At 44.0% G+C, this 18,602-nt stretch overlaps 8 protein-coding genes across 8 annotated transcripts; 1 reads left to right on the forward strand and 7 right to left on the reverse strand.

Annotated features, from left to right (window-relative positions):
• Positions 1-39: 39 nt before the first annotated feature.
• Positions 40-1,303, reverse strand: LOC145706025 (protein-L-histidine N-pros-methyltransferase-like). The gene is made up of 5 exons (XM_081783539.1): positions 1,140-1,303; positions 684-1,101; positions 522-641; positions 260-481; positions 40-214 (listed from the first exon to the last, which is right to left on the reverse strand). Exons 1-5 carry the CDS (start codon positions 1,155-1,157, stop codon positions 108-110), a joined length of 885 nt encoding a protein of 294 aa, XP_081639665.1. The 5' UTR covers positions 1,158-1,303; the 3' UTR covers positions 40-107.
• Positions 1,304-1,412: 109 nt separating this feature from the next.
• Positions 1,413-2,995, reverse strand: LOC145706026 (uncharacterized). The gene is made up of 5 exons (XM_081783540.1): positions 2,627-2,995; positions 2,252-2,565; positions 2,006-2,207; positions 1,783-1,962; positions 1,413-1,742 (listed from the first exon to the last, which is right to left on the reverse strand). The coding sequence occupies exons 2-5, from the start codon at positions 2,461-2,463 to the stop codon at positions 1,524-1,526; spliced, it is 813 nt and encodes a 270-aa protein (XP_081639666.1). The 5' UTR covers positions 2,464-2,565; positions 2,627-2,995; the 3' UTR covers positions 1,413-1,523.
• A 34-nt stretch (positions 2,996-3,029) lies between these two features.
• Positions 3,030-4,431, reverse strand: LOC145706024 (actin, muscle-type). The gene is made up of 2 exons (XM_081783538.1): positions 4,277-4,431; positions 3,030-4,198 (listed from the first exon to the last, which is right to left on the reverse strand). Exons 1-2 carry the CDS (start codon positions 4,332-4,334, stop codon positions 3,108-3,110), a joined length of 1,149 nt encoding a protein of 382 aa, XP_081639664.1. The 5' UTR covers positions 4,335-4,431; the 3' UTR covers positions 3,030-3,107.
• LOC145706023 (uncharacterized) lies at positions 4,427-6,136 on the reverse strand. Its single transcript, XM_081783537.1, has 3 exons — positions 5,589-6,136; positions 5,274-5,542; positions 4,427-5,224 (listed from the first exon to the last, which is right to left on the reverse strand). The coding sequence occupies exons 1-3, from the start codon at positions 6,085-6,087 to the stop codon at positions 4,577-4,579; spliced, it is 1,416 nt and encodes a 471-aa protein (XP_081639663.1). The 5' UTR covers positions 6,088-6,136; the 3' UTR covers positions 4,427-4,576.
• An 89-nt stretch (positions 6,137-6,225) lies between these two features.
• LOC145701600 (E3 ubiquitin-protein ligase MIB1-like) lies at positions 6,226-12,991 on the reverse strand. The gene is given in 16 exon segments (XM_081778812.1): positions 6,226-6,396; positions 6,437-6,650; positions 6,697-6,918; positions 6,921-7,119; positions 7,163-7,549; positions 7,594-7,657; positions 8,656-10,386; positions 10,431-10,611; positions 10,875-11,163; positions 11,208-11,431; positions 11,535-11,799; positions 11,847-11,967; positions 12,012-12,375; positions 12,420-12,657; positions 12,705-12,848; positions 12,893-12,991. Coding segments are annotated over 16 exon segments (4,797 nt in total). The 5' UTR covers positions 12,986-12,991; the 3' UTR covers positions 6,226-6,335.
• A 14-nt stretch (positions 12,992-13,005) lies between these two features.
• Positions 13,006-14,446, reverse strand: LOC145706027 (uncharacterized). Its single transcript, XM_081783541.1, has 2 exons — positions 14,087-14,446; positions 13,006-13,466 (listed from the first exon to the last, which is right to left on the reverse strand). Exons 1-2 carry the CDS (start codon positions 14,432-14,434, stop codon positions 13,152-13,154), a joined length of 663 nt encoding a protein of 220 aa, XP_081639667.1. The 5' UTR covers positions 14,435-14,446; the 3' UTR covers positions 13,006-13,151.
• Positions 14,447-14,473: 27 nt separating this feature from the next.
• LOC145701601 (uncharacterized) lies at positions 14,474-15,588 on the reverse strand. Its single transcript, XM_081778813.1, has 3 exons — positions 15,576-15,588; positions 15,289-15,510; positions 14,474-15,242 (listed from the first exon to the last, which is right to left on the reverse strand). The coding sequence occupies exons 1-3, from the start codon at positions 15,586-15,588 to the stop codon at positions 14,797-14,799; spliced, it is 681 nt and encodes a 226-aa protein (XP_081634939.1). The 3' UTR covers positions 14,474-14,796.
• Positions 15,589-15,930: 342 nt separating this feature from the next.
• On the forward strand, positions 15,931-18,601 carry LOC145706031 (DNA replication licensing factor mcm5-A-like). Its single transcript, XM_081783544.1, has 9 exons — positions 15,931-16,153; positions 16,197-16,453; positions 16,502-16,727; positions 16,770-17,023; positions 17,067-17,670; positions 17,711-17,825; positions 17,871-17,943; positions 17,987-18,295; positions 18,337-18,601. Exons 1-9 carry the CDS (start codon positions 16,021-16,023, stop codon positions 18,475-18,477), a joined length of 2,112 nt encoding a protein of 703 aa, XP_081639670.1. The 5' UTR covers positions 15,931-16,020; the 3' UTR covers positions 18,478-18,601.
• Position 18,602: the final 1 nt, after the last annotated feature.

An 18,602-nucleotide genomic window follows, 5' to 3' on the forward strand; every position in this document is an offset into this window, starting at 1 on the left:
GAAATTGCTGACTTCACGGCCCATTTCGAAAGATTCTTGCGAAGCATATTATTTATTCGGAATCAGAAGAAATCAAAAGTCTAATGTCGAGAGTCTTGACTCGACAATCAAAGCTCATCTTTTTTCTGTTCGGAAGAAGGCGCTGAAGTTGGTACAGAAGATGAAGCAGTGTCTTTTCGGAAAATTATGATCGTATCTTTTAGTGAATAGTAACCTACAAAATATACATGAAAGTCTATCAACAAAGAAGACTACAAACCTATAGTTCTATCTCCCTCGCAAAGATACGGGACAGAAGACCACGCTGTGTGTCTAAACCCCTTTTCTTCTACAGCTGATATGAATGTAGCCACTTGATCAACATATTTCCGACTAGGAGAAATAAACTTGTCAACATTGGCAGTAGGTTTATTCGTAAACGTTCCACCGCGCTCGACGTAAGGATGGTATGGAAGAACAATCGCAATTATTAAATAGCCACCTAGAAAAATTGAAGATAAAAACCTAAAAGGGGCTTTTACCTGGGGAAAGCGCATCATAAGCTTTATCGAGAAACAGATCCGGATTAGCTGCTCTGTCCAACAGGTTGAGCATCGAGATCACATCCCATTTCGTCTCTGATTGATCCCAGTTATCCGTATCTAAAATCGTCTGTTACAGCCGCCTCTTTTTAGACGAAAAACCTTCAACAGTGAATCCCCGCCACTCGAGCCTTTTCCTCATCACTGGGCAGATTTCTGTCGTGCTCATTTTTTCTGTAATCATGCTCGGGCCTCTGATGAGCGCTCCTCCGTCGCCAGCTCCAAGATCAATCCAATTTTGAAACTTGAATTCTTTGTTGGTTTCGAATGCTTCTGGCATGAGCTTTGTCAGCTGCTCTTTCGAAACGACGAACATTTCGCCCCGGTGGAGAATCGCATTTGTGGTCGTTTTCGTTGTGAAGATCTTTAGAAAGGGAGCGGAGACATCGTAAAAGAGTTGAAGAAAAAACTGGTCAGTACGTTCTTTGCTCCAGTTGATGAACTCATTCGTAGCGTCGTCTTGACTAAGAGCGACGAATGTGCTCTTGATTTTGTGGTCTCCTAATGGCTCTTCGTAGAACTTGAATCGTTATTATTCTGAAGTGTGTCGTTGCTTACCTTGTCTAGGGAGGTCATTCTCTTTTTCTGTCCAAAAGTCGTAGATCGATTACGGACGACGGCGAGTATTAGTCCCAGAGCCAAGTAGGCGCCGCACTGGGCCGCGATTTTCCACTTCGACTGCACTTAATAATTCATCGAGTTTAAATCGTCCAATCGGTTTGATGGTTTACTTCTATTCCTCTCTTGAGATCTCATGATCTCGGTTGATAATAGGAATAACGAGTCAATATAAGAAGGGATAGAAATATGTTCAGATGAGTCGAAATCGTGTGAAGATTTGTGAGTTTTTATTAAATTCGTGGCAATGAGGTGAGCAAGAAATAAGTTTTCAGTGTTTTGGTATTTACAGAAGCGAAATAATAGGTAAAGATGAAGAATGAATTAAGGCACGCATTCGCATTTGAGAACATATTCTTCCCAATCTTCCTCATCCATCCAATCGATTTTCCCTGCCTTGTCAAGCGGCTGTTCTAACTTCCAGATATCCACCAGATCGCCAACTATCTCTTTCTCCGGGGCGGGGGTCAGATTAACTGCCCAAATGAATGGAGACAGGCCTAGGTTCTTCAGTGTCTGCCATGTCTCGCCTTCTTCAAGATACTAAAATTAGTTGTTGAAAGACTCAATATTTCAAGGCTACCTTGATGATATCAGGTTTGTAGAGATAAATATGGTTGAAAATATTAGACTTTCCAACAGCGGCTGAAATGTTCATCAGGGCTTTCTTGACTGGCTTCATGTTGGCGCCTTCCATAACAAAATCATCATCGTTATGAAACATTAGTACGTTTTCGAATTCGAGCTCCTCAACCATCGAAAACTAAAAGATTTTTAAAATGAAGATTGCGCTCACGAGTTTAAACCTCAGTGGTCGCGGCGATCGCATCAAAATAGCCATAAGGAAGCTCGGCCTCAGCGCTAATCATGCTTTGCCAAATTTCATCGATACGCTCGATTTGCCGATTATCATCTGACTCAAGCTCCCTCAAATTTCTCTCCATTTCCCTCCGTTGCGCTGCATCAGAATCGTCCGAGTCATTTGCGGAATGATAGCTGATTCGGAAACTAAAATAAGAATCAGCAAATGTCCCCCTTCAGTCTTTCTTTACCCGTCGTTTTTACTGTTTTCTTCCGTGACACTGATCGCCTTACAGATATTAATCCACTTTCCTCCTTTGCACAGAAAGTATTCAGCAAGCTTTTCAATCTCATTCTTTATTTTTTCTCTCATTTTCATCACATTCTTCTCGGTAAACAGCGAATCTTTATCTTCGAGTTTCGCCTCCAGAAATAGCTTGTAGATATTCTTTTTGAAAGTCATCTCAATCTTTTGAATGACAAATTTTGTGAATCGAGTCGTTTTGAGGACGTTTTTAGTTCCAATATAAAAGCAAATAACTCGACATGCTTTTGTCTTTTAAAAGTTCATAAAATATCTGCCAAAGAGAAAGACTAGCAGTAATTTTAAACTCTTCCTTGTCAAGTTTATTCAATCCATTATTATTGCTGTCGTCTTTGTTTTCAGAAAACTCGGCAAAGGTTTCTTCGTCGCTAATAACTTCATCCGGATCGCGTATCAACTTGTTCCTTGTTTCCTCAAAAATCGTCTTGAACTCTTGTCCTCTCGAATCTAATTTATCCAACGCGATGGACCTGCATTCATATTTCCAGAGATTCCCAAGCATCCTTTTCCAAACTACTTTTCGGTCACTGAGTGTTCCAACTTCCCATTCTTCTGAGTCTTGCTCTGACAATTGTTCGGGTGACCTTTTAAGAGGAGGAGCTTCCTCAGATCTGGGCAATCTTTCAGACACTGGAGGAGTGGCTATTCTATGTGGTTCTGTTTGGGATTTTGAAATAATTGAAAATGGCAATGATAAACAAGAATTACATGGAGGTAGTGTATTCGAAAAGTACAAAAAACGACAGAAAATGATTTCGCATTGGAAAATATCTGGCGAGTATTTAGAAGCACTTTCGGTGGACGATGGAAGGACCGGCTTCGTCGTATTCGGCCTTGGTGATCCACATGGCCTGGAAGGTAGAGAGGGAGGCGAGGATGGAACCACCGATCCAGACGGAGTACTTTCGCTCTGGGGGAGCGATGATCTTGATCTTCATGGTGGATGGGGCGAGGGCGGTGATTTCCTTCTGCATTCGATCGGCAATACCGGGGTACATGGTGGTACCGCCAGAGAGGACGTTGTTGGCGTAGAGATCCTTTCGGATATCGATGTCACACTTCATGATGGAGTTGTAAGTGGTCTCGTGGACACCAGCGGATTCCATACCAATGAAGGATGGCTGGAAGAGGGTCTCGGGGCATCGGAATCGCTCGTTACCAATGGTGATGACCTGACCGTCGGGAAGTTCGTAGGACTTCTCGAGGGAGGAGGAGGAAGCAGCGGTGGCCATTTCCTGCTCGAAGTCGAGGGCGACGTAGCAGAGCTTCTCCTTGATGTCTCGGACGATTTCTCGCTCGGCGGTGGTGACGAAGGAGTAACCTCGCTCAGTAAGGATCTTCATGAGGTAGTCAGTAAGATCTCGGCCGGCAAGATCGAGTCGCATGATGGCGTGGGGAAGGGCGTAACCTTCGTAGACGGGGACGTTGTGGGAGACACCATCACCAGCGTCAAGAACGATACCGGTGGTTCGGCCGGAAGCGTAGAGAGAAAGGACGGCCTGGATGCAGACGTACATGGCGGGGACGTTGAAGGTCTCGAACATGATCTGGGTCATCTTTTCTCGGTTAGCCTTGGGGTTGAGTGGGGCTTCGGTGAGGAGGGTGGGGTGTTCCTCTGGGGCGACTCGGAGTTCGTTGTAGAAGGTGTGGTGCCAGATCTTCTCCATATCGTCCCAGTTGGTGATGATACCGTGCTCGATGGGGTACTTGAGGGTGAGGATACCTCGCTTGGACTGGGCTTCGTCTCCGACGTAGGAGTCCTTGGAGCCCATACCGACCATGACACCCTGATGTCGGGGTCGGCCGACGATGGAGGGGTAGACAGCTCGGGGAGCATCGTCACCAGCGAAACCGGCCTTGACGAGACCAGATCCTAAAGAATGGAATAATAAATTTATTCTACTTTGAATGGAAAAAGGGTCTGTATCTAAATTTCTCTCGAGTTTCTTACCGTTGTCGCAGACGAGCGCGGTCTGCTCTTCCTCCTCTTCGGAATCGTGCATCATCATTTTGAAAAAGGTTTTTAAAAAAGCTAAATTACTTTTTCAAAGTTGTCCAAGTGGCGATTGAAAACCCGTTGCCGGTCCCTTTTATAGCGTGGAAAAGGTGTGAACGCGTCAGTTGCCTCTTTTGGAAAAAGTGCCGCAACAAATGTCCTTATTTGGCACTTGATTTTGCACTTGTAAAGTAGTGAATGACTCACCCGCAGTGAGAAGTCACAAAACGTACGAATCAAAATTGATACAGGAATTTAAACCGTAAATGATAATTCAACAATCCCTCCTTGAGTCTGAACAGGAGGTGGTACAATTTCTTCGTCTGAAAAATCCGTGTCTACTTCGGAAGGGGCCATATTCGCAACTCGATTTACGTCGTCCATTAATTCTTTTTGCTCAGTTGTCAAATCATCCCTATCTGAATCTGAGCTCGAGCTTTTCTGTTCTTCAACATAATCTTGTTCCCCTTTTTCTGATTTCAAATCTTCTTCATTATTCTCAGCCACCTGCTGCTCTCGGACGCAATCATCTATTTTCTTATCATTCATCTCTTTCTCAGAAGATATTTTGACATCTGGAGTTTCAATATCTTTCGATGATTCGCGGGGTTCTTTTTCTTCATCAGTCAAATCGTCTTCATTTTCTTCAACAGCACTTGTCGGAGCAACGGTTGAATTTTCGGAGGGAAAAAGAGTCGAATCACCGCGTGCTCCAACAGTTGAAGCAGTTTCTTTACGTTTTTCAGCCTGAACTTTAGGCAACTCTTCATTAACGTCTTCTTCTTTCGCACAAAAGGGAACATTTTCCTTATTTGGAATTTCAGGTTCTTGTTGGTACGGCTTGAACTTGCGTGGAATTGGCTTTGCATTCGAAGACGGATTTCGTTGAAATTTATCGAGAGACTATTTTAAATATATTTTACTTCTCGATAATTTTAAAGAATCTTCTTACTGTGAAAGTTCGCTCGATAATCTCGGGTTCATATCTTTCGAATTCCTCATCTTTTGGTCTAATCAACCGCTTCTTTGCTGCTGGATTTTCTTGCACAGTTTTCTCGGGCTCCGGCAAAGCTTCTTCAAAGACAAGAGAACTGTTTCCAATGTTAGAATCCGGTCGACCAGCTTTTTCCGGCTTCTTCACTTCACTTTCCATTTTATCGAAACCAATGTTGCTTGAATCAAGACGAGAGGACGGACGATAAAGACCACCGCGACCCCGACCTGAGGAAAGTGAATATAATCGTTGAAAAATGATGATAATATTTACCTCTACCTCGACCGCGCGCATTTGTCGAAGAGGGGAAGTTAGTCTTGCCGATCGGTTTTTGAACAAATGGCGATTCTGGAACTTCTGTCTGGGTCGAAATGCCGGAAACTTCGACTGGTTCATTCTTTTCAATCATGCCCTTTAGAATAGCGTTCGTAATGATCGTTTGACTCGACCCAACTGAAGAAGTCTTTCTGTCTGTCTGACACTCAGTTTCAGTGACTTGTTTCTCTTCTCCAAGAAACTTCTTCCTGAGCACTTTGTATCTTTTTGAAATCTGCATTTGACGAAACCTCACTTTTTCGCGGTATTTTTTCACGTCAGGTACAACATATTCTCCGTTCTTGTTCTTCCGCTCCTTTCCTTTCACTCCAAAGTACAGATAGTCCAAGTCTGTGGCAAGTGAAAATATCATTTCTGCAAACTCGCCAATTTTTTTGACGTTATCCACGCGAAGGAAGCGCGGTTCATCTTTTAAAATTTCTTCGAAAAAATCCATTTTAGTTCATTCTGTAATAAATTATATTTACTTGCAGGAACCATGCATCAACTACAATCGAAGATCACAAGACCTCATTTAATCAAGGTCGGATGAACTTCAACGATTGTTATTTTTTCACGACATTTATTCACACAAGAGACAAAAAAGGGGAGATCAGACATTACAGTAACAAAAAGATGAAGTTTTAATCTAAAACCGAATAGTAGTAAATGAGAATGTAAGTTGGTTCAGGTGGTGGTTTCTGGTTAGCAGTAGAGGAGGATTTTTCGTTCGATTCGTTTTCGGCAAATTGGGCAATCAGAGCATCTAAAAAATATTAACCATGGATATGCAGATAATGTCTTACCGATCGCCACACATTTGGCAGCTCCCGTGGCCACATAAGAACACCATGTTCATGACGTTATCCAGGCAGATGACGCAGATGACGCGGTCCCGCAGCTCTTGGTATTTTCCCTGGAGAGTACGGAGAGCCAAGTCGGTGTTTGTTGAGCCTTTAGGGTTGTTTTTCGTGATGCTGAGCGTCTTGATATTTTGGGCAAGCGATGAATTGTTGATTTCTGAAGAAGGAACTTTAATTGCATGTTTCATTGGTTCGAAAAATACCTTGAAGAGATGAGTTATCAGTGCTGGAGAAAATGGAAGTTTTGGACATGATAGGAATTCTACATTTGATGCAGCTCTTGGGCGTCGAGGAGCACGGTTGACACAGAAGCACATGTAAGCAGGGCGTGAATTGAATGGTAGGCGGCGTTTCTTCGCACAGATAGCACAGTTTCGGAATGGTGATCTTGTCATCCACCAGTTCCTTGCAGACCATGCATTTTTGATCCTAGGACTGCAGGTGGTGCAGCAGAACATGTGATTACAAGGGAGCATGATCACGTCGATTTGGTTCTCTGTGCAGACCTCGCAGAACTTCATCTGGGAGTGGTTGTTCAGCTGTGTAGCTGAAATCGCGTTATTAGACGTTTTTCGCAGCGGCTTTTCTTGCTTCGCGTATTTTTGATGAGCACGCTCAAGAATCCGCTAAAATAGTAGCATGAGGAAAAAGTTAAATAAACGCTTGAACCTTTAGCTTAAAAGTCTCTTTCGAATTCGGATCGCTGCAGAGATCCAGTGGTGATTTTCCGCTTTCGTTTCTTATCGATATGTCCGCTCCGTGCGTGATCGCTAGTTGAACAAGGGATCCGATAGAACTAACGAGGGTAGAAGTACGAGAGGAACTAGAGTCGTTCTCGACGAGAGAGATGAGATTATGCAACATTGTGTTGCCCTTGAGATCTTTAAAGTTGACCCAGTTATCTTCGTAGAGCGTCGATTTCTTCAGCAGAATTCGGAGCGAGGCGAAGTTGGCGCGGGAGGATGTGATATGAAGGGCGGTTTCGCGGGCGCGCTCGGAGGCGATAGTGGGATTTGCACCAGCGATGAGAAGGATTTCAAGACATTCTTCATTCGGCTAATAAAATTTTTTGTCAAAAGATACGACAAGATCTCGGTTACCTGCATGGATGCATAATGAATCGCAGTTTGACCAGAGTCACAGACTTCGTCGAGAATCCAAACTCTTAAAAATATACTCTAAGAAAACCATAAGATAGAGATAACTTCTATCGTTCCACATTTTAAAATACCGGTATTTCGCTAGCAAGTGATTAAGAAAAACTACAAATCTGTCAATCCTCTGATTGTCGGTGAAGAATACCTAGTCTCGTTCGGATGATGCTTCTCTCAAAAAACCATAAGGTCACATGTCAGCAGATAAACCGCACATATGAAAACCATTCAATAATTAGCTAAGGATGCACAACTTTTATTGCTTGGACCCGAAAACCCTTGAAAAACTTGGGAAATGTGGACTTGGTGAACAATCCCTGAAGCTACTAGAAATTCTAGTCGCCCCTCTTCACTCCTGAGGGAGTATATTTTGACGCGCTTTTTTTAAGGTGGTGGAAGTTTTCTAGCCCACTTCCGCCATACCGACCCTGGAACACCATACCTTTTCTGAATCAGCAGAAAATTTTACACACTTTGACCCATTAAAATTCTAGAAATCTCCACTTCCGGTCGATTCTAGAGCCGGAAGTCATCGAAATTCGGGAGAACGGGCAACTTTTGGCCTATCAAATTGATTCTCAGAAGATTCCCTATCAATGGGCTATCATCTAAGAGAAGAACCAATCCCGGCCACGATCAAATCAACCGCTAAAAACTGAAAAAAAATTCATAAATTTATGCTTTTTTCGTTGTTTTGACGGTCGGTTAGACCGCGGTCGGATTTGTTTCTTTGGATGAATCGATAATGAGATGATTCAGAATCTTCTAAGCATCAATTTGATGGGTCACACTTTATACATATTCGAAAATTTCGTCAACTTCCGGCTCTAGAATCGACCGGAAGTGAAGATTTCTAGAATATTAATGGGTCAAAATTCTTGAAATTTTCTGCTGATTCAGATAAGGTATGGTGTTCCAGGGTCGGTATGGCGGAAGTGGGCTAGAAAACTTCCACCACCTTAAAAAAAGCGCGTCTTTACCAAAGAAACAAATTTATCTCAAACTTACCGACTAGCAAGGTCGAATTTCTCATCTAGCAGAACTTGAAGCGCACCGATCGAGCCCTTCTGCGCCGCCAAATGGAAAACATTCATTCCATCCGAGTCTTTTACAGCCGGATCTGCCCCGTTCATCATCAGAATCGAAACTAGATCATCTCTGTGACCAACAACAGCGTAATGAAGCGGACTTGATCCTTGAGCATCTCGTAAGCTCGGAGCTGCACCACATTCAAGTAGTTTTCTTACTACTGCAACGCTTTCTCGAATCACACTCAGATGCAGGGCCGTCTGACCATTCCAGTTCCGCGAGTTGATTTCAAAGCCACAATCGAGTATCTTCGGAATTCCACCTTCGCTAGCTCCGTAGACAGCGTAGTGCAAGGGGCCATCTCCAGCCGAATCAGTTGTATTTCTTCCTCCCGAAATCTTCTTTTGAAAGAACTCAATTGCTTCTGAATGGCCAACATACGCGGCAAACAGTAACGGGTTCTGCCCAAAGATTTGATCGAAAAAGACAGATGAAGGATTCCCAAAATTCAATCGCTCGACTGAAGGTAGCGGCTTGTCCATAATCATAGCGTCCCAGTGGGAAAGATCTTGAACCGGAGGATCTTGGCCGGAGCCCGCAGCACTTCGAGAAAGAAGATTAGCGCTTTCATTGAGAAAATACATCTGCAGTTTGTCACAAACAACCCGTGCACTTTCAGATCCCTTGAAATTAGCGATGAACTCGAGTACAAGTGGGTTAAAAACGAATTCTTTTGTTCCCACTTGAACCTTTACGTCCTTATCGGGGAAGATTTCCGACACTTTCCCGATCTTTCCGAGAAGCTTCGACATCTGATCCGTCCATTCGCCGTGGCCTTTTTGGAGCAGCTTAACTTTGACAGGATCAGGGCTGATTTTGACCAGATCATCTTTGACAAATTTAACTGGAACAGGAGAGGATGACATCGCCGCATCAGCATTTAGAATGACGTCTGATCGAGGTGGTGTGTTTTTCTTTGTCAGAACGGCGGGGTTGAATGTCCACTGATTTCTTGAGTTGGCATATTGCACAAGGATGTCAGAGTCCTCGTCGATTCCGACCACGCGTCCTTCCGCACCGAGACATTCTGACATTGCATCAGTCCAGCCCCCGTGCCCGTGCTGCAAACTCTGGACAATTTCTGGTGCTAGCATTACCGTAACAAGATCGCCAATTGAAAACGTATTTATCGGTCTTGCCGGATTTGTTTCGCCGAGCGCCGGCAAATGATCGCGATAATATGAGGGCCCTTTTCCATCAGAGACGCATTTCAAATCCGACATGCCATTGTAGCATATTCGGTAAAGATTGCGCTCGCCGGTGTCCCAAAGGACATAAGCGCCTGACTGCGGACTTGAAGGATTCCAATTTTGAATTTCGGTGATTTTTCCTTTTCTGCCCTTGCCGCCGTCCTGATCTTCCCATTGCCAATCGAAGCCTCGCACGACACGCGCCCCGGGCAAGAGGCCACGTGTCGGAATGCGCTTGCACTTTCGCCGTGCTTCAACAAGTCGCCGAGGAGCATCACTTGTGCAGATTCGGTAGAATCGATGCCTAAGGTGGTGTTTATCGCCGTGATAACAAGTCGAACACAGATCGTAATTATGACAATCCGCACATTTCCAACGAATGCCACAAATTGGCTGTTGCCGGCATGTATCGCACATAGCCTCGGAATGCTGAATTCCTGCTGGAGCAGAGTCATAAACCCTGAATAACTTTATTAGAAAATTGATTCGATTACAGTAGGCTACCTCAGATCAAATTGACCGCAGCATCGATAATTGGCTGCAGTGCCATTGTCCCAGACAATGACGACTTCTTCATTGCTCTCGAAACTGCGAACAGTGCCAAGATGACCGTCGCCCGAGTCTTGGCGACCCCACTTCCAGTCACGGCCTCGGCACACACGGGCTCCCACGAATATGTTCATTTCTCATGTCTGAAATATAAATACTATAATTATGAAAGCTACAAGGTCAATCGGACATCTTTAAACCCATAACCCGGCAATCTAATGATTATACATGGCGATTATTAATTTGTGTCAGGGCCTCTGAGAGTTACGTGACTGATAACCAAATATGAAGGATTCAAGATTTCGGTTCCCACCTACCCAAAGACCTCACGTTAAAGCGTGAGGTCTTTCTGTAAAAAAAACAAAACTAAAGCTTTTCCAAAAGTTTAATCCAATTAATCCAACTTGGCAGCTTTTTTCGACTTTTTAGCTTCAGCTTTCTTTGCCGCATCAATCTTCGCCCTCTTATTCGTCAACTTCTCGATGCGTCCTCTGTCCTTTCGCTCCGATTTCTCGATACGTTCCAAAAGTCTCTTTCGCTTTTTACTCGTCTGTGCGGCGCGCGCTAATTTATTTTTCTCTGCTTCGATCACGTCCTCTTTGGGTTCTTGTTTATCCCGCCCGGCAGCCTTTACGTCTCGCTTTTTGAACTCTTTCGGCTTATCTTCCTTCTTTTCTTCAATAGCAACCTATTAATCTTTATCATTCTCTGTCGTGTTTATTTTTATCGTACCTTTGCCATCTTCTTCGCTGGAGGCTCCTCGGCTTCTTCCGTTTCCTCTTCTTCCTCTTCCTCCTCGAGGTCCTCAGCTTCGTCGTCACTCTCTTCATCAACCTCTTCGTCCGAGTCTTTGCCAATGCCTGGATCTTCTCCTCGCGCCTTTGACTGGAGAACCTCCATATCTGGTGGAACGTACTGACCCTCTTTGACAAATGGACTCAAATGAGGTGGAAGTTCTTAAATTTTAAATGAAACTCGGGCTGATCAGAATCGAAAAACAGCTTTTTGTAATATTACTGATGCAAACATATTAATTATTCAAGTGGAGATGTTACTTACCAGCTCCAGGGACGTAGTCATTAGTTGGCATCAATCCACCAAAGTTCACAGAGTCGAAGACCCACTGCGGCTGGACGGCCTGTCGTCCAAGTTTTTGGGGAGCTGTGGGTCGATCAATGACCAAATGTGTCACGCAATCATCGTCAAGTTTGAAAGAAGCGCCTGGGTAGAGCTCGCTGTCCCAAGAAACTTCAGCGCCAAGTGATCGGAGGAGGAAGGCAAGAGGAGCTCGAGGGCACTCGCGGGAAATGAACACTTTGCAACCCTTGAAAATGAAATGAAGATATGCACGAGAATTTCATCGAGGCGTACCTTGAAGATATTTTTCTGTGATCGCTGGGTTTTTTCCTGCTCAATGGCTTTCTGGAGTCCTTCGTCGCCAGTTGCCGCTGCCAGCTCGTCAATATCATCTTCACTCTCTTCGATGGCCTTACTGAATATCCGAGATTAAAACAACTTTTGAATCGGACATCTTACCTTTTTCTTAGTTCGAGGGTCAGTGATTCCAAATCACTTTGTTGACGCTTTACATATTCATCGTCATCGTAGTCTTTCTGTCCGATGGGTGGGTACTTCAAGTTGTCCTCTGTGTAAAGTTTGAAAAGGATGAAAGAGGCGACGTTGGCATAGAACTCGGTGAATGTTCGCATGACCTTGTAATCGACATCCTCGTTGTGTTCCTGGGCGAACTCGTGAGCAACGAGCCAGGTGATGGTTTCGCCCTTGAGCTCGACTTGGTAGTAGTAGCCTTTGATGGAGACGAAAACTTTGCGAATGCACTGTGCGTGAATGCAAAAGTTCATCCATTCAAAGGCGATTCGACGGCAGTTTGCAACAAGTTCTATTAAAGACTGTTAAAATCAGTTGTTGGAATCGAATCCTTACCGGCATGGACAGTAGAGCTCTTCGGGATCCTTGCAAACATAAAGATCATGGTCAGGGCATCGTCCATGTCCCTCAAAGCATCGTTAAATGTCGGATATCGCTCCAGAACAATGTGATCCATATTGTACAAGGGGCGCTGGTCTCGAACTTGGTCGGCTTTTTTCCAGTCTCTTCGGCCCTCGGCTTTCTTCAACTTTTTCAAAAAGACTTTGTGCGCTCGGAATTTTTCAATCAGCGGCTGAATAGTGAAAAGTGAGTCTTTTAATAGCAGTTGAAGAATGGTACCTCATGGAGAAGGAACTGGATATCTTTGGTGTAGTAGTAAGTCCGATTGCTGGCAGCTCCCTTTCCTGCCTTCTTTCTGCTTTTAGGCTCTCTCGGATAAATACCCTTGAGGATGCACAATCGTCGGAAATCAGCGAGCGAGAGCTAAAAGTCGGAATCAACGAAGAGAACAGCCAAGAAAATCCCACCTGAAGCTTCTTTCTAGCGTTCTTGCGGGAGATGTACGCGGTGGCCTCTCCCGCCGTGTACTTTTTCTTCATGCCATGCTTTTTGTACACCATTCTATCAACAAAAGTATATATAAAAACGGCAGATATATCAATTTATTTTTTATAAATAAGTTAGAACAAGATTGGAGTTGAAGAAGATGAAATCGTGTGTGTGTGTTTTTTGATCATTTTTTGGTTTGAACAGAAATTGAACTGGATTATAGAGACAGGGTGACAATTAAGCTACTTTATTCTTCCCCGAAATCAACGGGGAAACTGGGATTTTACAATTAGGGGACATGTTCGTAATCTCTTGAACTAGCGTTTCTATCTGGCCGGAAGATCGTGTCTTCCATCGGTTGGCGCCATTTTTCGTCATGATCTTTGGCAACCCGAGGAGCTTGAGCTTCCCGTCGAGGTACGAGTTTGCCTCCATTTTCTTGAACACAAAAGTCGGCTTTGCCTGGGGCGAGTGGTCGCCGATGTAAGACGCTTTTTCGGATATTTCAAGCCATTCGTACTCAGTCTTTCCCATGTAAGTCGGGAAGGTTGTCTTAAAAAATAGTTCGATAAGGAATAAACAAAGTGACTACCTGATGAATTACCATAAGAATTTTTTGGCCGAAAAAAATTTTTTTGAGATAATGGCATATTCTGAAAGCCCATAAAAAATTAGACAGAATCACCAAATTCTAGGGCCATGTGACGTCATTATGACGTCATCCGGCTCATTTGAAAATTTTATCTTTGGAACGCTTTTTAGAGCCAAAAACGTTTTTGAATCCTTATTTTCTCGGCGGATTCGGATTCCTCGTGAAAAAATACGTGGGGACCCGGGCTCAAACCATCATTACCAACCGGTTCTAGTGTCCGGTAATTTTCGAAACCGGTCGGTTCGAAAAATTAACCTCGGGTCCCCACGTAATTTTTCCTGCCTAACAACATGCTATAGGCAGAAAAATATATTTCAAACGATAACCGTCTCAAAAAGCGTTCCAAAGTTTCATGAATTTGGAGCCTTTTCGGACATTTATTAATCATAAATGACGTCATAATGACGTCATTGAGCCCTAGAAATTTGGGGATCGACTAATTTTGACTTGGGCTTTCAGAATATGCCATTATCTCAAAAAATTTTTTTTCGGCCAAAAAATTGTTATGGTAATTCATCACCTGAAGATTTCTACTCCACATCCAGCAGGTCTTGCCCTCTCTGTTGATAATCGTATCTTCGACGACATTAGTGACTTTTGGATACGAAATATTGAACGGGGCCAGGATCGTTTCCAAGAACTTTGCCGAGCCAAGAGGCTTCTGGATGATTTTTCTTTGGTGGAGACTTCCATCCTCCAAGATTTTCACAAAAACCGAATCTTTGAAAATCGGCGCTCTATCGCCTTCTTGTGGGATTCGAGTGCTCAGGCCGCTCATAATCGAGGGCCATTTGAAGTCCAACTTGCCCTCGAAGTAGCTCGTCTCTCTACTTGACGGGCGGGGACTCTTCGATTTCGAATTCATCATTCTAGTTGAAAAATGAAAAATACAAAAATCAGGTACTTGATAAGTTGAAGCTTGATAAATTCAGAAATTGAACAAGAAGGAAATGTTAATTAATTAAATTAAATATATAACAGTACGACACACGAGTAGTCAGATAGAAAGATTGCATTTTTAGAATATCATTTTTGAGGAAAGAGAAAAATAGCGAAGACGGAATTTCGCGGTTAGATTCATTATTTGGTCAGCAAATGGATAATTCGATGATGCCCAAAGAAAGGGTTGAGGTGAAAAGGGGGAAAACGAAAGATGAAAGGTAGCTGTTTCAGTGTTTGTGAACTTGAAAACTTGTAGTGTTGAACTAGAAGGGAAGAAGCTGCGTGGCACTAGTTTTTCTCCCTGTTTTTCTGAAGACCTTTGGTGAGAATTTCCTCCAAGGGAGGACTACTCGCGTCAATCTGCCGCTGAGTTTCGTCGACAAGCCGGTCTATTTGGCCGCCAGAGCGTTGTGTCCATCTTGTCGCGCCCTTGTTCGTCATTGACTTTTGCAAACCAAGCCAGCCCATTCTCCCTGTTAGATAGCTCTGCGCAAGACATTTCTTGTAGTAAAACGTCTTTGGAAATAGGGAGAGATAGGTAGCGCGCTCAGAGAGCTCGAGCCATTGGTATTCTGGGTAGCCGAGATATTCCGGCTTCGCGGATTTCAAATTTCGACTCCATTGCCAAGACGTCTTTGTTTTCGGACAGACGACAGATTCTTCAAGAACATTGGTGGTTGTTGGAAGACTAATGCCAAAAGGAGCGAGAAATGGCTCCAAGAATTTCGCAGAACCTGAAATTGAAGGTCGATAGGAGGATACTTTGAATGAGGCATTTACCGAGAGGCTTTTGAATGAGTTTTCTGGTAAAAAGAGATCCATCGTGGAGAATTTCTGTTGAAAGAACATCTTCGAAGAGAATGTCGTTTTGCTGGGAAAGCGAATTCTGGGGTCGATAAGGAGCACGATTTCCAATGTTCAGCCCTCGAAGAGTTTCTTCCCAAGAGAAATTAAGGCTGCCTTCAATTTCTCTGTGAAAAGGGTTCAATAATAATTTCTTATCTCATTTTTATAGAAAAATGACGAGTTTAGTTGCAAATTATTGAACAATTTCCTGAATTCTTTACTGGTCGGTTCCATCTTCTCGATTTATTCCAATCACAAATCTTCTCTTTTCGAGTTTCTTTGAGACCCGTTTTCTTCTCCACCAAATCTGAAATCTCTTGAGAAAAAAATGGCCTCCGCCCACGCGCCCGCCAAATAAGGGAATGGCACGCGTGGGTTAGCACAGAATTTGGTGTTTTTTGCGTCCGTCTCTAGATCTCCGCAAAACCGATTTTTTCTGTTTTCGATCCAGTCGAGGAGAAAAATCTTATTTTTCTTTTGCCTGCCTCCTCGATTTTCGCGAAATTTCGTCATTCAGAGCCTTCGAGAAAATTCTAGAGACTCTCTTCCTAATTTAACAATTTTTACTTTAGAATGGCGACAGGCCTGGATGATCTGGGAGTCTTCTGCTCGGATCCTCTTGGAGGACCTAATGTCCCCGCCGGAGCTGGTGGAGACTACACCCAGATGAAGACCCGTTTCAGGGAGTTTCTTCGTGAATACAGAACTACTGATGGCTCATTCATCTACAGAGATGGTATTAAACGCGCGGTTGATACGAATACGAACTTTATCGTTGTTAATCTTGGCCACATGACAGGTAAAACGATTCTTTTCAGATGTGGAACTTACTGTTTCGTTAGGATTTGACCCATCGCTGGCAGAAACTATGACAAAGCGCCCCTCCCAGGCTTTTGAGATGCTTGAAGAAGCAGCTAAACTTGTTGCAGATGAACTCACCCGACCTCGGCAAGACAATGAGCCGATCGACGATGACTTCCAAGTGCAGCTTATTTCCGGAGCCGAGCCCCGTTCGATCAGAGAGCTGTCCGCTTTAGACGTTGGAAAACTAGTCAAAATTCCAGGCATTGCCGTTTCCTCTTCACAAGTCAAAGCAAAGGTAAGGTTTTCTTCATTGATTTCAATCTCACTTGAGTCTTTTCTTCAGGCTTCAATCCTGTCCCTCCGCTGCAGAAGCTGTCAGCACACAAAATCCAACATTCGAATCAAGCCCGGTCTTGAAGGATACGTTCTGCCACGAAAATGCGAGGCCGAAGCTTCAGCATCACGAGATCCCTGCCCACTTGATCCTTATATTCTTGTACCAGAGCTTTGCAAATGCAGAGACTTTCAAAATGTTAAAATGCAGGAGTCCCCTGATTCCATTCCTACAGGTAAAACACGAAAAAAGACTTCATTTATTAACATTTTTCTAGCTGAAATGCCAAGACATGTGGGTCTTTACATGGAGCGCGAGCTTGTTGACCGCGTTGTCCCAGGAAATCGAATTGAGATAACTGGAATCTATCAAATCCGAAGGCAACAAGTTCAAGGACCAAGAGGCCGGGATAAGAAAACTGCCGGTGGAGTTGGTATCAGACAGTCGTACATAAGAGTGCTTGGAGTTGAAGTGGAATCGAACGGGCCAGGAAGAGCTGGAAGTGATAGAAATCGATTTACAGAAGAAGAGGTAATTTTGCTTTTTGGACAGATCTTAACGTCTTTGATTTCAGGAAGAAACACTGAGAGAGCTCGCATTGAAGCCGAAAATCTACGATATAATCGCCAAATCTATCGCTCCGTCGATTTACGGTTGTGAAGATATCAAACGATCAGTCGCTTGCCTCCTCTTCGGTGGCTCGCGAAAAGTACTTCCTGATGGAAACAGAAGAGGTGATATCAACGTTTTGATGCTTGGTGATCCTGGTACTGCGAAATCGCAGCTGCTCAAGTTTGCTGAGCGATGTGCACCTGTTGGTGTTTATACATCTGGAAAGGGATCTTCTGCTGCTGGTTTGACGGCGGCGGTAGTGAGAGATCAACACAGAGGATTCGCCCTCGAAGCCGGAGCGATGGTCCTCGCTGATGGAGGTCTAGTGTGCATTGATGAGTTCGACAAAATGAGACCAGAAGACAGAGTTGCTATCCACGAAGCCATGGAGCAGCAGACCATTTCCATCGCCAAAGCTGGATTGACAACTACCCTCAATACGAGATGCTCAGTTCTAGCAGCGGCGAACTCTGTTTTTGGAAGATGGGACGATACAAAGGGAGAGGATAATATCGACTTCTTGCCGACAATTCTCTCACGATTTGATATGATTTACGTCGTCAAAGGTGGATCAAATGATATTTGATGACAATTTGACATTTTTAGATATCCACGACGCAACCCGAGATGCTACTCTAGCTAAATACGTTATGAATGTTCATACAGGAGCAGCGAACCGAGAAGCGGGAGAGGACGAGATTGACATGCCAACTCTGAAAAAGTGGGTATAAAACGATATTTTAGTGGTTCTCATCCTTGATTTCAGGTATATTCAATATGCGAGACAGACTTGTGGACCGAGATTGAATGGAGAAGCTACCAAAAAGCTCCAAAATCAGGTAAAACAAACTTCCCGAGTTCGGAGCGCTAATAATTTTTCAGTACGTTCTTATGCGTCAAACAATGACGGAAGGCGAACGCGCTACTGGCAAAAAGGGAGCCATTCCAATGACAGTTCGTCAGCTTGAAGCCCTCATTCGAATCGCCGAATCACTCGCAAAAATGAGGCTTGCACCGTTCGCCACTGGAGCCGACGTTGATGAGGCTCTACGACTCTTTAGGACTTCAACAATGGCGTCTGCTTCGGCCGGAGCTTTGTCTGGAGTTGAGGGATACGAAACCGCTGCCGATGCAGAAGATTTGAACAGAATCGAGCGACAGATCAAGAGACGCTTCCTTATTGGCTCTCAGGTAGCATTTCAAGATATCTTCAGGCATTGACGTTCTCTTAGGTCTCTGAAAAATCAATCATGAGCGACTTGACAACTCAGAACTACCCCGAGCGCTCAGTACACAAAGTCCTGCAGATCATGATTCGACGAGGCGAAGTCCAGCATCGAATGCAGCGACGCATGCTCTACCGCGTCAAATAGAAATGTAACTGCCTCTGAATTTCTCCTGACAAATGTTCAAGCACGCACTTCCACTTATATGAACAATTTATCTCACTGCCTCTTATCACGACTAGAATAATCACAACTTTCCAATACATGTTCTT

This window comes from Oikopleura dioica, chromosome PAR (genome assembly GCF_907165135.1).
Source record: "Oikopleura dioica chromosome PAR, OKI2018_I68_1.0, whole genome shotgun sequence".
NCBI classification, from domain to species: domain Eukaryota; kingdom Metazoa; phylum Chordata; class Appendicularia; order Copelata; family Oikopleuridae; genus Oikopleura; species Oikopleura dioica.

What these genes read in the sequence shown, in the direction of transcription:
- LOC145706023 (XM_081783537.1), bottom strand. Translation starts at nt 6,087, where the DNA reads ATGGATTTTTTCGAAGAAATTTTAAAAGATGAACCGCGCTTCCTTCGC. An exon ending in TGCGCGCGGTCGAGGTAGAG is followed by an intron (nt 5,543 to 5,588) that starts GTAAATATTATC and finishes CACTTTCCTCAG; the next exon opens with GTCGGGGTCGCGGTGGTCTT. An exon ending in TTATCGAGCGAACTTTCACA is followed by an intron (nt 5,225 to 5,273) that starts GTAAGAAGATTC and finishes TATTTAAAATAG; the next exon opens with TCTCTCGATAAATTTCAACG.
- LOC145706026 (XM_081783540.1), bottom strand. Translation starts at nt 2,463, where the DNA reads ATGACTTTCAAAAAGAATATCTACAAGCTATTTCTGGAGGCGAAACTC. An exon ending in GAAAACAGTAAAAACGACGG is followed by an intron (nt 2,208 to 2,251) that starts GTAAAGAAAGAC and finishes TTCTTATTTTAG; the next exon opens with TTTCCGAATCAGCTATCATT. An exon ending in CGATCGCCGCGACCACTGAG is followed by an intron (nt 1,963 to 2,005) that starts GTTTAAACTCGT and finishes AAAATCTTTTAG; the next exon opens with TTTTCGATGGTTGAGGAGCT.
- LOC145701601 (XM_081778813.1), bottom strand. An exon ending in ACTCATTCAAAAGCCTCTCG is followed by an intron (nt 15,243 to 15,288) that starts GTAAATGCCTCA and finishes CTTCAATTTCAG; the next exon opens with GTTCTGCGAAATTCTTGGAG.
- LOC145706027 (XM_081783541.1), bottom strand. Translation starts at nt 14,434, where the DNA reads ATGATGAATTCGAAATCGAAGAGTCCCCGCCCGTCAAGTAGAGAGACG. An exon ending in TGTGGAGTAGAAATCTTCAG is followed by an intron (nt 13,467 to 14,086) that starts GTGATGAATTAC and finishes CTATTTTTTAAG; the next exon opens with ACAACCTTCCCGACTTACAT.
- LOC145706025 (XM_081783539.1), bottom strand. An exon ending in GCGGGGATTCACTGTTGAAG is followed by an intron (nt 642 to 683) that starts GTTTTTCGTCTA and finishes AGACGATTTTAG; the next exon opens with ATACGGATAACTGGGATCAA. An exon ending in CGAGGGAGATAGAACTATAG is followed by an intron (nt 215 to 259) that starts GTTTGTAGTCTT and finishes TATATTTTGTAG; the next exon opens with GTTACTATTCACTAAAAGAT.
- LOC145706024 (XM_081783538.1), bottom strand. Translation starts at nt 4,334, where the DNA reads ATGATGATGCACGATTCCGAAGAGGAGGAAGAGCAGACCGCGCTCGTC. An exon ending in CGCGCTCGTCTGCGACAACG is followed by an intron (nt 4,199 to 4,276) that starts GTAAGAAACTCG and finishes TCCATTCTTTAG; the next exon opens with GATCTGGTCTCGTCAAGGCC.
- LOC145706031 (XM_081783544.1), top strand. Translation starts at nt 16,021, where the DNA reads ATGAAGACCCGTTTCAGGGAGTTTCTTCGTGAATACAGAACTACTGAT. An exon ending in ATCGATTTACAGAAGAAGAG is followed by an intron (nt 17,024 to 17,066) that starts GTAATTTTGCTT and finishes CTTTGATTTCAG; the next exon opens with GAAGAAACACTGAGAGAGCT. An exon ending in GCTTCCTTATTGGCTCTCAG is followed by an intron (nt 18,296 to 18,336) that starts GTAGCATTTCAA and finishes ACGTTCTCTTAG; the next exon opens with GTCTCTGAAAAATCAATCAT.